Raw genomic sequence first — 15,127 nt, 5'->3', positions numbered from 1 at the left:
TATCTATGTTATTATTTTATTTAACAAACATAGGTTTCATATAGACAAAACAAGTCGTGTTTTTTGAGGTTGGAATGGCTTCATTCTTGTAAACAATACTCTGAAATCACATCATACATCTCAGTTATCTATTGTAATCATACATACAGTGGATATAAAAAGTCTACACACACCTGTTAAAATGGCAGGTTCTTGTGAAAGAATGAGACAAAGGTAAATCATGTCAGAACGTTTTCTACTTTTAATGTGACCTATAATGTGAACAATTCAATTGAAAAACAAATTGAAATCATCAAGTGGGAAAAATGAAAAAACCTTACAATAACCTGATTGCATAAGTATGCACACCCTTAAAATTATACTTTGTTGAAGCACCTTTTGATTGTATTACAGCACTCAGTCTTTTTGGGGAGAAGTCTGTTAGCATGGCACATCTTGACATGGAAATATTTGCCCACTCTTGTTTGCAAAAGCGCTCCAAATCTGTCAGATTGTGAGGACATCTCCTGTGCACAGCCCTCTTCAGATCGCAGATGTTCAATTGGATTCAGGTCTGGGCGCTGGCTGGGCCAATCCAAAACGTTAATCTTCTTCTGGTGATACTGAGGGTTGACACTGTGGAAAATTAACATATTATCCATTTTTCTGCAAATCAAATGTAATAAATGAACTGTTTTAGACTAGTCCAGAGTTTGCTTTAGAATGTTTGTGGATGCCACAGACAGGAGAAGACCTAGGTCAGCATGCCCTGTTCTTACAAGGGATTATGGTCACAATCTTATCTATGGCCCTGTACAGATGGCTCCAAGGTGAAGTTGACTAAAACTCCTATGTTTCTTGCGTTTGGGCAGGACAGATTTATGATCAGAACAATTATGATAGTACTCTTTACTTGTATTGGTCTCTGTTTTGACGATTGTTCCTGTGGTGCCACAAAATTGAACTGAAATAATCAACTGTTATACGAATGACTGTTGAGTCTCTTTTCATAATAAATTGCAATCATTTTCCATCTTCCACAATACACAAAGATTTCACTGGATCAGACTGGGATGACTTGGAGAACGAAGCTATGAGTGGTATACAGCTCCAGATACAATGAAGAGACCACTGCACCTTTTTCTTTCCTTTCCAAAAAGGTCGAAAAGGAAAGTTTTGAGTGAGGAACAGAAGGGTTAATATTAAGAGACCGCTGCAAATCAAACACTTCTGTTTCTCATTCAATAACATCCTTTTCAACTTTTTTGGAAAGGAAGGAAAAAGGTGTAGTGGTCTCTTTCCCGAAGCTGAAGACAAATCACTTTTTGATTTGAATCATGAATCAAAAACATTCTCCTGGTAGATGGCTCCGGGGTAAAGCACCAGTGGAAATGAGGCATAGGTGTCTTTTACAGCCATGAAAATACTTAGAAATAGAAATAGAAAACAAGTCAGATTAAAAAATATGAAAGGAAATTATCATTAATTTGAAACAATTACAATGAACAATAAAAGGTTCCTCAATCAGATTTTTTTTTACTGCCTTTTCAGCATCAAGTCATCAACATGTTTGTACTCTGCGTGCAACTAAATGAATGTGGGGCAGAGTAAATACAAGACAATGATGTGTGCAATAATGTGCACCAGTGATTTAAAGGCAGGACTGAGTGATAGATGGTATCTAGAGGTTTTAGAACTGATACTGAGTCATTCATGCATTGCACGTAACCTAAGTCTAGCAGAAACATACAGTGGATATAAAAAGTCTATGCAACCAGGTTATTGTAAGGTTTTTCATTTTCATTTTTCCCCTTCAAAGATTTCAGTTTGTTTTTTTCAATTGAATTGTTCACATTATAGGTCACATTTACAGTAGAAAAAGTTCTGACATGATTTATCTTTGTCTGATTCTTTTTACATCACAAAAACCTGGCATTTTAACAGGGGTGTGTAGACCTTTTGTATCCACTGTAAATGTAGCTTTCACAATTGTATTTCTATGTGGAGGGACAGCAATATTTTATTTCTGAAAAAAGAAGCAATTCAGACCTTCAGCTTACACAAGCTCAGTGATTTGTGTTTTATAAGCAGTATATTGTATGAAACAGCTCTGACTTTATGGTTTACTGTGTATCTGTGGAATCAGCATTCAGTACACTCTTAACGCTGTTGCACTCTCCCCTTCTTTTGAGGTTGGACGCTGTTGCACTCTCACCCACTACACAGTGAGATACTCGGGACATTGATTTGAGTTCAACTTACGATGTGGTTCAGGGGACCAGTGAAACCAATATCAAACGTGTCGTTGCTAACATGTCGGCTTCATCCTCATAGGGCTGTGGACACAAATCACAGGTCCTCTGCTATGGGATTGTCATCTTTGACAATGTTCCAAACTTTTCAGCCATTCAAAAAGTAGCAATTTTACAGCCCTGTAGTGTTATGAGTAATGTCTGTTGAGGAAGAGTGGAAGTGTATTCGAGGAAGAGGCGCGTCTGGCCCCACCAAGTTTCCAAATGCATGATATTGTGGACATTTATCTGTGGTGTTTGGATTTCCCCTGTTCCCCTTAAAGTGCAGAATGGTCTGATATGCTTCATTGTAATACAATGGTTATGGTTTAAACTTCTTAAAAGCATTGTAGAAATGATTGTCCTTGTTGCATGTCTGAGAACTGGCGGCAACGCCCATTCGATAATTTTATATTGATTAAGTGGGACAGTTCCTGTCGTTTGTGTTCATTGTGTTTGCCAAGGTAAAGTAATGCTAGCGACTATTTGTGGTAGTGTTTTAGATATGTCTGATTTTAGGACATATAGCCATGTCTCCAAAAAATTTGAGTTTGTCCTTGTTAAAGAAACCTCCCAACACGTTGTGTTGTAGTCATAAAAACACTGGGGAGAACAAGTATTTGATACATTCCGATTTGGCCGGTTTTCATACTTACAAAGCATATAGAGGTCTGTAATTTTTATCCTAGGTAATCTTGAACTGTGAGAGACGGAATCTAAAACAAAAATCCAGAGGAGGAATGGGAGAAGGTCATGTGGTCTGATGAGACAAAAATAGAGCTTTTTGGTCCAAACTCCACTCACTGTGTTTGGAGGAAAAAGAAGGATGAGTACAACCCCAAGAACACCATCCCAACCGTGAAGCATGGAGGTAGAAGCATCATTCTTTGGGGATGCTTTTCTGCAAAGGGAACAGGACGACTGCACTGTATTGAGGGGAGGATGGATGGGGATGGGCCATGTATCGTGGGATCTTGGCCAACAACCTCCTTCCCTCAGTAAGAGCATTGAAGATGGGTCGTGGCTGGGTCTTCCAGCATGACAACGACCCAAAAGTCACAGCCAGGGCAACCAAGGAGTGGCTCCGTAAGAAGCATCTCAAGCTCCTGGAGTGGCCTAGCCAGTTTCCAGACCTGAACCCAAAAGAAAATCTTTGGAGGGAGCTGAAAGTCTGTATTGCCCAGTGACAGCCCTGAAACATGAAGCATCTGGAGAAAGTCTGTATGGAGGAGTGGGCCAAAATCCCTGCTGCAGTGTGTGCAAAGCTGGTCAAGAACTACAGGAAACGTATGATCTCTGTAATTACAAACAAAAGTTTCTGTACCAAATATTAAGTTCTGCTTTTCTGATGTATCAAATACTGATGTCATGCAATAAAATGCAAATTAATTACTTAAAAATTTTGTTTTAGATTCCGTCACTCACAGTTGGAGAGTACCTATGATAAAAATTACAGATTTTTACATGCTTTGTAAGTGGGAAAACCTGCAAAATTCTCCCCACTGTAGGAGTTTGTCATTGTTTAAGTGACCTCCCAACACATTGTGTTGCAGTCATATTTAGGAGTATTTAAGTAGACTTTTAGACTAGTTGGGATGACGTAGAATTGTGTTGGTATGCAACTATATTTTGTATTGTAACTACGGCGAGATTTTAAGATATGAGTGTTCTTAACTCTAACTTATAAACAACAGTCAAGGAGTTTATATTCTTTCCAGGACAGAATTTTAGGCAAAACACCATGAATACGTGTTTAGCCTTAGGAATATACCTCTGGCCCACCCAGGGTTTATCTGACAACATATTGACCTGTTAAGTTAAGTCCTTAAGCTGAAATATGGATTAATGCAACCAGTCATGTCTCTGTCAGTATCAAATACCCAACACTATACATTAATGCCATCTCATCACTTCCTGTTGTCAACTTCCTGAACACTGGCCAGCTGACACCTGGTTTGTCATGAGCTTGGGGATTATGGTTAAAAATGACCTTTGATATCATACAAAACCGTCATCCTCTTTCCCAACAGAATCAGCCTTTGACTAAGAAGTCTGACCTTTATTATTGTTGTCTAAAAATGTTGCATCAAATTTGGAGAAATGTACAACATCCATCTGTATGGACTAAGGACAGACCAGAGGAACACATGAACATTTAATCCAGTCACATATTGCATCATGCCTTCAAATTATTCATTCATTTGTTGGCTCCCACGTGTCTTTATGCTTTGGTGGTGTGTGTATGTTGCGATGGAGGTGTCTCTCAGTCAGTCAGGGATAAAAAGAGAGTCAGATCTCAGAGTTTGTCAGAAGGCTGACCAGACAGGTCAAACATAGGACCAAGGAGCAGGAAGACCTCAGCATTTTTACTCTTTATTACAAATGGAGGAAGACAAATACACTCAATACTGTTTTCAAGACGGAAACTCTTCTTGCAGAAAGGATTCACTATCAACATCTATTTACGTAACACTGTACATCTTCTTCTCCTTAATTTCAACGTTTACAGTATTTTTGAACCTACTGGTGATCATCTCCATCTCTCACTTGAAGCAGCTCCAAACTCCAACCAACCTGCTCATCCTCTCTCTGGCTGTGTCAGATCTCCTGGTGGGACTTATTGTGATACCAGCAATGACTGTAGCAATAATGGAGTCATGCTGGGTTCTTGGGGAATATTTTTGTGTGTTGCTTCTCTACACCTATTTGTTATGTACGTCTTTATCTCTCGGCAATTTAGTCTTGATATCGTTTGACCGTTATGTTGCTGTTTGTGATCCCTTATTGTATCACTCAAAAATAACAATACCAAGAATGAAGTTGTTCATATTTATTACCTGGTGTTGTTCCATCATATACAATGCTGTTACTCTAAAACTTACTGTAAATACAGAGGTTCCCAGTAGGTGTTTTGAAGAATGCTATTTTTCAGAAGGATTTACCTCGGGTATCATCGTGGACCTCATTATTTCACTGGTTACCCCATGTTCCATTATTATAACACTTTATTTGAAAATATTTGTGGTGGCCAGATCACAGGCCAAAAAGGTATTTTCTAATGGGGCTGCCACTGTATCTGGTGTTAAAACTGCACAGGCAAATAAGTCTGAGAGAAAAGCAACAAAAACTCTATCACTTGTCGTTTTCAACTATTTAATGTGTTGGATTCCAATTTATTTTTTCCAATATATTTACTTTGCCAGTGGAAGTTCATCATCAGCTTTCATATGTTTTCTGCTACTTATTAATTCCTTCATTAATCCAATAATTTATGCTTTCTTTTATCCATGGTTCAAAGTGACAGCTAAACGTATTTTAACTCTAAAGTTAAGGCGTTTCTAGATACTTTGTTTTTGTTGTAATTTATACAGGTAAGGTATTAAAGTATTTAGGCTTTACTGTTTTCTTGTTGTTGTTATTGGTTTATTAACTTCTTTATTATATTCGCTGGTATCTATTGCCACTTCCATAATAGCCTGAGAGAGATGAGGGTGCCATAAGTCCCAGAAAACGAGGGCAGCTAAAAAAGAGCAGCGACACTCAAGACCCAAACACTGAAACCATTGACAACTCTACGTCTGAGAACCCCAGAGAAAAATACTCCAAATAGGGTATTTTACGTTTTTAATTTTAAATATTTTTCAGAGTTTGAGAGTTTTTGTTTCTTTTTTGATTTCACAAGGATATTGAGGGTTATTGTGAGTAAATAATGCCAAAAGTCTGACTTAATGTGTTTTCATTTCAGTCTGTAAGGCAATGAACATTTTGAAGGGGGTGATGACTTTTTATACTTACTGTGAAGGCTTATTGCATGAACAATGTGGTCATTTTGAGAGAGAGCTGTATGTGATACAAACATTTTGCTCTGAATTGAGGCGAAATGAAAATCTGTGAATACTACGTTGTTGGAAACACCTAGTGCAATGTGCAGGCAACCTATGAATTTCTGGACTATTTCTGGGACAGACAACCAAAATGTAATTGCTCAGCAAGTAACAACATGTTGACAAAAATTCAAGTATGGGCTGATGTACCAACACTAGCTAGCAATGTTTGAAGCTTTTAAAATAACAACAAAATGTTAAGTACGCATGGTAATGTGATTGGAATCAGGTAAAAAAAAATCCAATCTGCTTCCAATCTGCTGAAGACCATCTTTTTGCTGGTTGTACCAAAGCAATACTTTGGAAATTTAACAGCTCAAGAAGTGAAGACTAATCGGTATAACGGTGTATATAGTCTTAACCAATTCTGCGATCAGACAAAGACTGTTTTTTTCATTTGTGCAGATTATGTGCAGAGTCTGAAAACCAAGTAACTGATTGTTCACATAGTTATTCAGAAAGTGTTTTAACAGGTACAAGGATTTCTATTGAGGTGTTTAAGGCTGTTGAAAAAGGTTAAATATAATAAGTCTTGGTTTTCACCACAATATCAGATAATATTTTTATAGGTATCCATCCATCCATCATCTTCCGCTTATCCGGGGCCGGGTCGCGGGGGCAGCAGTCTAAGCAGGGATGCCCAGATTTCCCTCTCCCCAGACACTTCATCTAGCTCTTCCGGGGGAACACCAAGGCGTTCCCAGGCCAGCCGAGAGACATAGTCCCTCCAGCGTGTGTCCTAGGTCTTCCCCGGGGTCTCCTCCCGGTTGGACAGGACCGGACTCTAAGGGATCGCCTAGCCACCCTGCGGAGAAAGCTCATTTCGGCCACCTGTATCCGGGATCTTGTCCTTTCGGTCATGACCCAAAGCTCATGACCATAGGTGAGAGTAGGAACGTAGATTGACCGGTACGTTTCCCTGCCTTGCGGCTCAGCTCTTTCTTCACCACGACAGACCGATACATTGACTGCATTACTGCAGAAGCTGCACCGATCCGTCTGTCAATCTCCCGTTCCATCTTTCCCTCACTCGTGAACAGGACCCCTAGATACTTAAACTCCTCCACTTGAGGCAGACACTCTCCACCAACCTGAAGTGGGCAAGCCACCCTTTTCCGACTGAGGACCATGGCCTCGGATTTGGAGGTACTGATTTTCATCCCCACCGCTTCACATTCGGCTGCAAACCGTCCCAGTGCATGCTGAAGGTCCTGGTTAGAAGGGGCCAACACGACAACATCATGGTCAGGTTTGGGGACCACACAATTTCGTCTCTGCTCTTTGCAGATTTTTATAGGTAATATGGGAAAATTCCAGAAGCACAAGCAGGTAGCTTGTGGTTACACAGTATCACTGGTTGAAAATTCTGATAAAGAAAAATATATTAGCAAATATTATCAAAAGGAGGGTGTGCAACTTGACATGGAAAACATTGCTGGAAACAGCACTACAGTACTTGATCTTTGGTAAAGTTGGCGATGAATAGGCTTTGGGATTAGATGGGTGAGAGGACTAACCTAATGAACACAGTTAATAACTTTTCCAGGTGAGTTCAGAGATTATACGTTTTCACGTGAAATTAATCATTAATCTGCAATTTATCAAACACCAGTCATACATCTGTTACACACAGCTTTTATAACACATGTAACATCAAATTCTGGAAATTTAACAAGCCAAAATTCATTTTCACATTGTAAAACATAAAACATCCATGAAAACAAAAAATAAATCATAATTAAACATCCATCCATCCATCCATCTTCTCCCGCTTATCCGGGGCCGGGTCGCGGGGGCAGCAGTCTAAGCAGGGATGCCCAGACTTCCCTCTCCCCAGACACTTCCTCTAGCTCTTCCGGGGGGACACCGAGGCGTTCCCAGGCCAGCCGGGAGACATAGTCCCTCCAGCGTGTCCTAGGTCTTCCCCGGGGTCTCCTCCCGGTGGGACGGGACCGGAACACCTTCCCAGGAAGGCGTTCCGGAGGCATCCGAAAAAGATGCCCAAGCCACCTCAGCTGACCCCTCTCGATGTGGAGGAGCAGTGGCTCTACTCTGAGCTCCTCCCGGGTGACCGAGCTTCTCACCCTATCTCTAAGGGATCGCCCAGCCACCCTGCGGAGAAAACTCATTTCGGCCGCCTGTATCCGGGATCTTGTCCTTTCGGTCATGACCCAAAGCTCATGACCATAGGTGAGAGTAGGAACGTAGATTGACTGGTAAATCGAGAGCTTCGCCTTGCGGCTCAGCTCTTTCTTCACCACGACAGACCGATACATCGACTGCATTACTGCAGAAGCTGCACCGATCCGTCTGTCAATCTCCCGTTCCATCCTTCCCTCACTCGTGAACAAGACCCCTAGATACTTAAACTTCTCCACTTGAGGCAGGCACTCTCCACCAACCTGAAGTGGGCAAGCCACCCTTTTCCGACTGAGGACCATGGCCTCGGATTTGGAGGTACTGATTTTCATCCCCACCGCTTCACATTCGGCTGCAAACCGTCCCAGTGCATGCTGAAGGTCCTGGTTAGAAGGGGCCAACACGACAACATCATGGTCAGGTTTGGGGACCACACAATTTCGTCTCTGCTCTTTGCAGATTTTTATAGGTAATATGGGAAAATTCCAGAAGCACAAGCAGGTAGCTTGTGGTTACACAGTATCACTGGTTGAAAATTCTGATAAAGAAAAATATATTAGCAAATATTATCAAAAGGAGGGTGTGCAACTTGACATGGAAAACATTGCTGGAAACAGCACTACAGTACTTGATCTTTGGTAAAGTTGGCGATGAATAGGCTTTGGGATTAGATGGGTGAGAGGACTAACCTAATGAACACAGTTAATAACTTTTCCAGGTGAGTTCAGAGATTATAAGTTTTCACGTGAAATTAATCATTAATCTGCAATTTATCAAACACCAGTCATACATCTGTTACACACAGCTTTTATAACACATGTAACATCAAATTCTGGAAATTTAACAAGCCAAAATTCATTTTCACATTGTAAAACATAAAACATCCATGAAAACAAAAAATAAATCATAATTAAACATCCATCCATCCATCCATCTTCTCCCGCTTATCCGGGGCCGGGTCGCGGGGGCAGCAGTCTAAGCAGGGATGCCCAGACTTCCCTCTCCCCAGACACTTCCTCTAGCTCTTCCGGGGGGACACCGAGGCGTTCCCAGGCCAGCCGGGAGACATAGTCCCTCCAGCGTGTCCTAGGTCTTCCCCGGGGTCTCCTCCCGGTGGGACGGGACCGGAACACCTTCCCAGGAAGGCGTTCCGGAGGCATCCGAAAAAGATGCCCAAGCCACCTCAGCTGACCCCTCTCGATGTGGAGGAGCAGTGGCTCTACTCTGAGCTCCTCCCGGGTGACCGAGCTTCTCACCCTATCTCTAAGGGATCGCCCAGCCACCCTGCGGAGAAAACTCATTTCGGCCGCCTGTATCCGGGATCTTGTCCTTTCGGTCATGACCCAAAGCTCATGACCATAGGTGAGAGTAGGAACGTAGATTGACTGGTAAATCGAGAGCTTCGCCTTGCGGCTCAGCTCTTTCTTCACCACGACAGACCGATACATCGACTGCATTACTGCAGAAGCTGCACCGATCCGTCTGTCAATCTCCCGTTCCATCCTTCCCTCACTCGTGAACAAGACCCCTAGATACTTAAACTCCTCCACTTGAGGCAGGCACTCTCCACCAACCTGAAGTGGGCAAGCCACCCTTTTCCGACTGAGGACCATGGCCTCGGATTTGGAGGTACTGATTTTCATCCCTACCGCTTCACACTCGGCTGCAAACCGTCCCAGTGCATGCTGAAGGTCCTGGTTAGAAGGGGCCAACACGACAACATCATCTGCAAAGAGCAGAGACGAAATCGTGTGGTCCCCAAACCTGACACCCTCCGGCCCCTGGCTGCGCCTAGAAATTCTGTCCATAAAAATTACAAACAGAACCGGTGACAAAGGGCAGCCCTGCCGGAGTCCAACATGCACTGGGAACAAGTCTGACTTACTGCCGGCAATGCGGACCAAGCTCCTGCTTCGGTTGTATAGGGACCTGACAGCCCTTAGCAAAGGACCCAGGACCCCATATTCCCCAAGCACCCTCCACAAGATGCCGCGAGGGACACAGTCGAATGCCTTCTCCAAATCCACAAAACACATGTGGATTGGTTGGGCAAACTCCCATGAACCCTCCAACACCCCGTAGAGGGTATAGAGCTGGTCCAGTGTTCCACGGCCCGGACGAAAACCACACTGTTCCTCCTGAATCCGAGGTTCTACTATCGGCCGTATTCTCCTCTCCAGAACCCTGGCATAGACTTTCCCGGGCAGGCTGAGAAGTGTGATCCCCCTGTAGTTGGAACACACCCTCCGGTCCCCCTTCTTAAAAAGAGGGACCACCACCCCGGTCTGCCATCCCAGAGGCACTGTCCCCGACCGCCACGCGATGTTGCACAGGCGTGTCAACCAAGACAGCCCCACAACATCCAGAGACTTGAGGTACTCAGGGCGGATCTCATCCACCCCCGGTGCCTTGCCACCGAGGAGTTTCTTGACCACCTCTGTGACTTCAGCCCGGGTGATGGACGAGTTCACCTCTGAGCCCTCATCCTCTGCTTCCTCAATGGAAGACATGTCAGCGGGATTGAGGAGATCCTCGAAGTACTCCTTCCACCGCCCGACGACATCCTCACTTGAGGTCAACAGCTGCCCACCTCTACTGTAAACAGCGGTGGTAGGGCACTGTTTCCCTCTCCTGAGGCGCCGGATGGTTTGCCAGAATCTCTTCGAGGCCAGCCGAAAGTCCTTCTCCATGGCCTCACCGAACTCCTCCCAGGCCCGAGTTTTTGCCTCCACAACCACCCGGGCTGCAGCCCGCTTGGCCTGTCGGTACCCGTCAGCTGCCTCAGGAGTCCCACAAGCCAACCAGGCCTGATAGGACTCCTTCTTCAGCTTGACGGCATCCCTTACTTCCGGTGTCCACCACCGGGTTCGGGGATTGCCGCCTCGACAGGCACCGGAGACCTTACGGCCACAGCTCCGAGCGGCCGCTTCGACAATGGCGGTGGAGAACATGGTCCACTCGGACTCAATATCTCCAACCTCCCTCAGGATCCAGTCGAAGCTCTGCCGGAGGCGGGAGTTAAAGATCTCTCTGACAGGAGACTCGGCCAGACGTTCCCAGCAGACCCTTACAGTACGCTTGGGCCTGCCGAGTCTGTCCAGCTTCCTCCCCCGCCATCGGATCCAACTCACCACCAGGTGGTGATCAGTTGACAGCTCCGCCCCTCTCTTCACCCGAGTGTCCAAGACATACGGCCGCAGGTCAGATGAGACGACAACGAAGTCGATCATCGACCTGCGGCCTAGGGTGTCCTGGTGCCATGTGCACTGATGGACACCCTTATGTTTGAACATGGTGTTCGTTATGGACAAACTGTGACTAGCACAGAAGTCCAATAACTGAACACCACTCGGGTTCAGATCAGGGGGGCCGTTCCTCCCAATCACGCCCCTCCAGGTGTCACTGTCGTTGCCCACGTGGGCGTTGAAGTCCCCCAGTAGAACAATAGAGTCCCCAGTCGGAGCACTTTCCAGCACCCCTCCCAGAGACTCCAAGAAGGTCGGGTACTCTGCACTGCCGTTAGGCCCGTAGGCACAAACAACAGTGAGAGACCTATCCCCGACCCGTAGGCGCAGGGAAACGACCCTCTCGTTCACCGGGGTAAACTCCAACACATGGCGGCAGAGCTGGGGAGCTATGAGCAAACCCACACCAGCCCGCCGCCTCTCACCATGGGCAACTCCAGAGTGGTGAAGAGTCCATCCTCTCTCAAGGAGTGTGGTTCCAGAGCCCAAGCCGTGCGTAGAGGTGATCCCGACTACCTCTAATCGGAACCTCTCAACCTCACGCACTAACTCAGGCTCCTTCCCCGCCAGCGAGGTGACATTCCACGTCCCTAGAGCCAGTTTCCGTGTCCAGAGATCGGGTTGTCTAGGCCCCTGCCTTCGACTGCCGCCCGATCCTCTTTGCACCGGCCCCTTATGGTCCCTCCTGTGGGTGGTGAGCCCACGGGAGGGCGGCCCCACGTCACCCGTTCGGGCTGAGCCCGGCCGGGCCCCATGGGGGAAGGCCCGCCCACCAGGCGCTCGCATTCGAGCCCCAACCCCGGGCCTGGCTCCGGGGTGGGGCCCCGGCTGCGCCATACCGGGCGACGTCACGGTACTAATTAAACATGTTTACAGCAATTGCATGCCCCTTGTATTATTTAGTCAAACCACACCCCGTCATATTTCATTCACCAGATGTGGTGTCAGAGGTTCCGCTCGATTATACAGAAAGTTCTGTCTGATCATAATGGAAATCCTGCCATGTCATATGCAACACAGGAAGTCCCACCCTACCAATGAAATCAATTAGACGGACACCATCATCGGGGTCATGAACCAATAAAGCGACAGAAGCCACCATAGATAAAGTACTTGCAAAGAACCTTGGGAAAGACACATAGCCAGTTAGATTTTCGGAAACATAGAGACAGATGTTTCAGCACTATTGAAGAAAAGTAAACCGAATTAAGAAACACAAACATTTACATTCTTTAAGGGTTTACCCATTACACTTGTGATTACTTATGGTTAGACAACTGCAACAACTTTGGATTTTTCCAGTATCACTGTTGTGAAGGACAGATATTGTGAGCAAATCATGAGGCAAATCCTGACAAAATCAGGATTTTGGGATCAGTGAGGACAGACAACTGAATTACTGTTCAAACAAGGTTTAGTTCTGAACCCCAAATACGGTAGTGCGGCAAAAGGCTCTGAGTGGGCCCAAAGTAAAGAAACCATATGTCAAGCAACCCCTATCTACCTACTCTCCAGAAAACCACTGATCTCTCTAGCTACAATAAATACAGGGAGTGGGCCGCTCAGGTCATACATAGGGTATATGGACAACGGTTCTCTACGGTGTATGTATGCCCAAGGACCTCTTGCCTAAACACTCCCAAGGTCCCATTTCCCCTGGCACAAACAATGAACAAGACTGACAAATGAGACAAATCTAGAACATCAACAACTGGGCATAAACAAAACAATACACAGCAGACACCCAAATGACAACACAGCCAACGCACAGGTTTACATACACAAAAGAAGCACAAATCTCTCTCAAAACAACAAAACGCAAGGTGGTATGTCTGATGATCGAGTGGGTGTGCCTAACTGTCTGAATTCTACGTGTCTAAATGTTGCAAAGGTCCATCAGTCATATGTGTTCAAAGTAGTGATGGGACGTGCAAAGCCAATGCTTTGGGGCTGGAGTTGAAATTTCAACCCAGTTTGTTCATAGCGTATGGGCCAAGGCTTGCATCCGAGCCACAATATCACATGATGATGACGTTTGAAGCTTCAGGCCTCACACAACCATCTGATAGGATATTGAAAGACATGGCGCTTCCCAACCATGCTTTATACATATGAAACTAAGTTAGTCTACAGCCTAATTATCAAGAACGGATGAAATTCAGAAATTAACCAGTGAATGTTTCTGCTACACATCATCATCAATAACAGGTATCCACAATACCGTAGACTATTGTTAGAATTGTCATACAATTTAGTTTGGGACATCACCTGGCAAAAGCTCAACGAGTAAAGCTGTGGCTCAGGCCCTGTGCCAGGACAAAGTGAAACATAACACAGCACATACAGCTTAACAAGGCAGGGAAACGTAACACAGCACCATACCTACAGTTTAACAAGGCGGGGAAACATAACACAGCACATACCTAGAGCTTAACAAGGCAGGGAAATGTAACACAGCACATACCTACAGCTTAACAAGGCTGAGAAATGTAACACAGCACATACCTACAGCTTAACAAGGCTGGGAAACCTAACACAGCACATACCTACAGCTTAACAAGGCTGGGAAACATAACCCAGCACATACCTACAACTTAACAAGGCTGGGAAACGTAACACAGCACATACCTACAGCTTAACAAGGCTGGGAAACATAACACAGCACCATACCTACAGCTTAACAAGGCTGGGAAACATAACACAGCACCATACCTACAGCTTAACAAGGCAGGGAAACATAACAAACATGCACAAATATATGTTATTCCAGTGTCAAAAACAGACTTCCAAAATGTAATCTGGCATCCCTAAAAACGTCTAGGGACAGTCCTGTGTTTGGTATTTAGCAATGGCATCAGTGTAAGCAATTAGATATTATTTCATTGGAATGACTTGGAAACAGGAAAAGATGTTGTAAATTCTATAAGCAGTTCTAAAAAAAACTCTATTTTGTCATTTTGAGCTTATTATGTTATTTATTTTATTTGTGTTCATGTACTACCCCATTTCTTATCCACTACCAAAGATGTGGGCAAAACTCTCCAAGCCGTTTGGATTCCTATCACACTTCTTAGCCAGTCCTCTAAATCCCTACAGGCAACATCCAATCCTGTCTTAAATTACATCATGTTTATACAAATTAGTTCTTTATCCAACCCTATGTTCATATGTGTGCTCCTGTGTGCCTGTGTCATGTGTGTTTTGTCGATATGTTTGTGTGTGGAGGAGAGACTGAAGAGGGAAGTGACACTCAGGGATAAAAGAGAAGCAGAGCTCAGAGTTTGTCAGAAGGCTGACCTGACAGGGTCACACACAGGACCAAGCAGGAGGACCTCAGCATTTTACCCTTTATTACAAATGGAGGAACCTGAAGATGCTCAATACTGTTATCAAGACAGAAACTCTTCTTGCAGAAAGGATTCACTGTCAACATCTATTTATATAACACTATACATATTTTTCTCATTGATTTCAGTGGTTACAGTATTTTTGAACTTACTGGTGATCATCTCCATCTCTCACTTCAAGCATCTCCACACTCCGACCAACCTTCTCATCCTCTCTCTGGCTGTGTCAGATCTCCTGGTAG

The 15,127-nt window shown here is 44.5% G+C and overlaps 1 protein-coding gene across 1 annotated transcript; it reads left to right on the top strand.

The window, feature by feature from the left end:
• Window positions 1-4,652: 4,652 nt before the first annotated feature.
• Window positions 4,653-15,127, top strand: LOC109614764 (trace amine-associated receptor 13c-like). Its single transcript, XM_034288884.1, has 2 exons — window positions 4,653-5,318; window positions 15,116-15,127. Exons 1-2 carry the CDS (start codon window positions 4,653-4,655, stop codon window positions 15,125-15,127), a joined length of 678 nt encoding a protein of 225 aa, XP_034144775.1.

This window comes from Esox lucius, chromosome 20, assembly GCF_011004845.1.
Source record: "Esox lucius isolate fEsoLuc1 chromosome 20, fEsoLuc1.pri, whole genome shotgun sequence".
NCBI lineage: Eukaryota > Metazoa > Chordata > Actinopteri > Esociformes > Esocidae > Esox > Esox lucius.
Note: the sequence above shows the minus strand (reverse complement) of the source record. Positions and strands in the feature narration are given on the sequence as shown.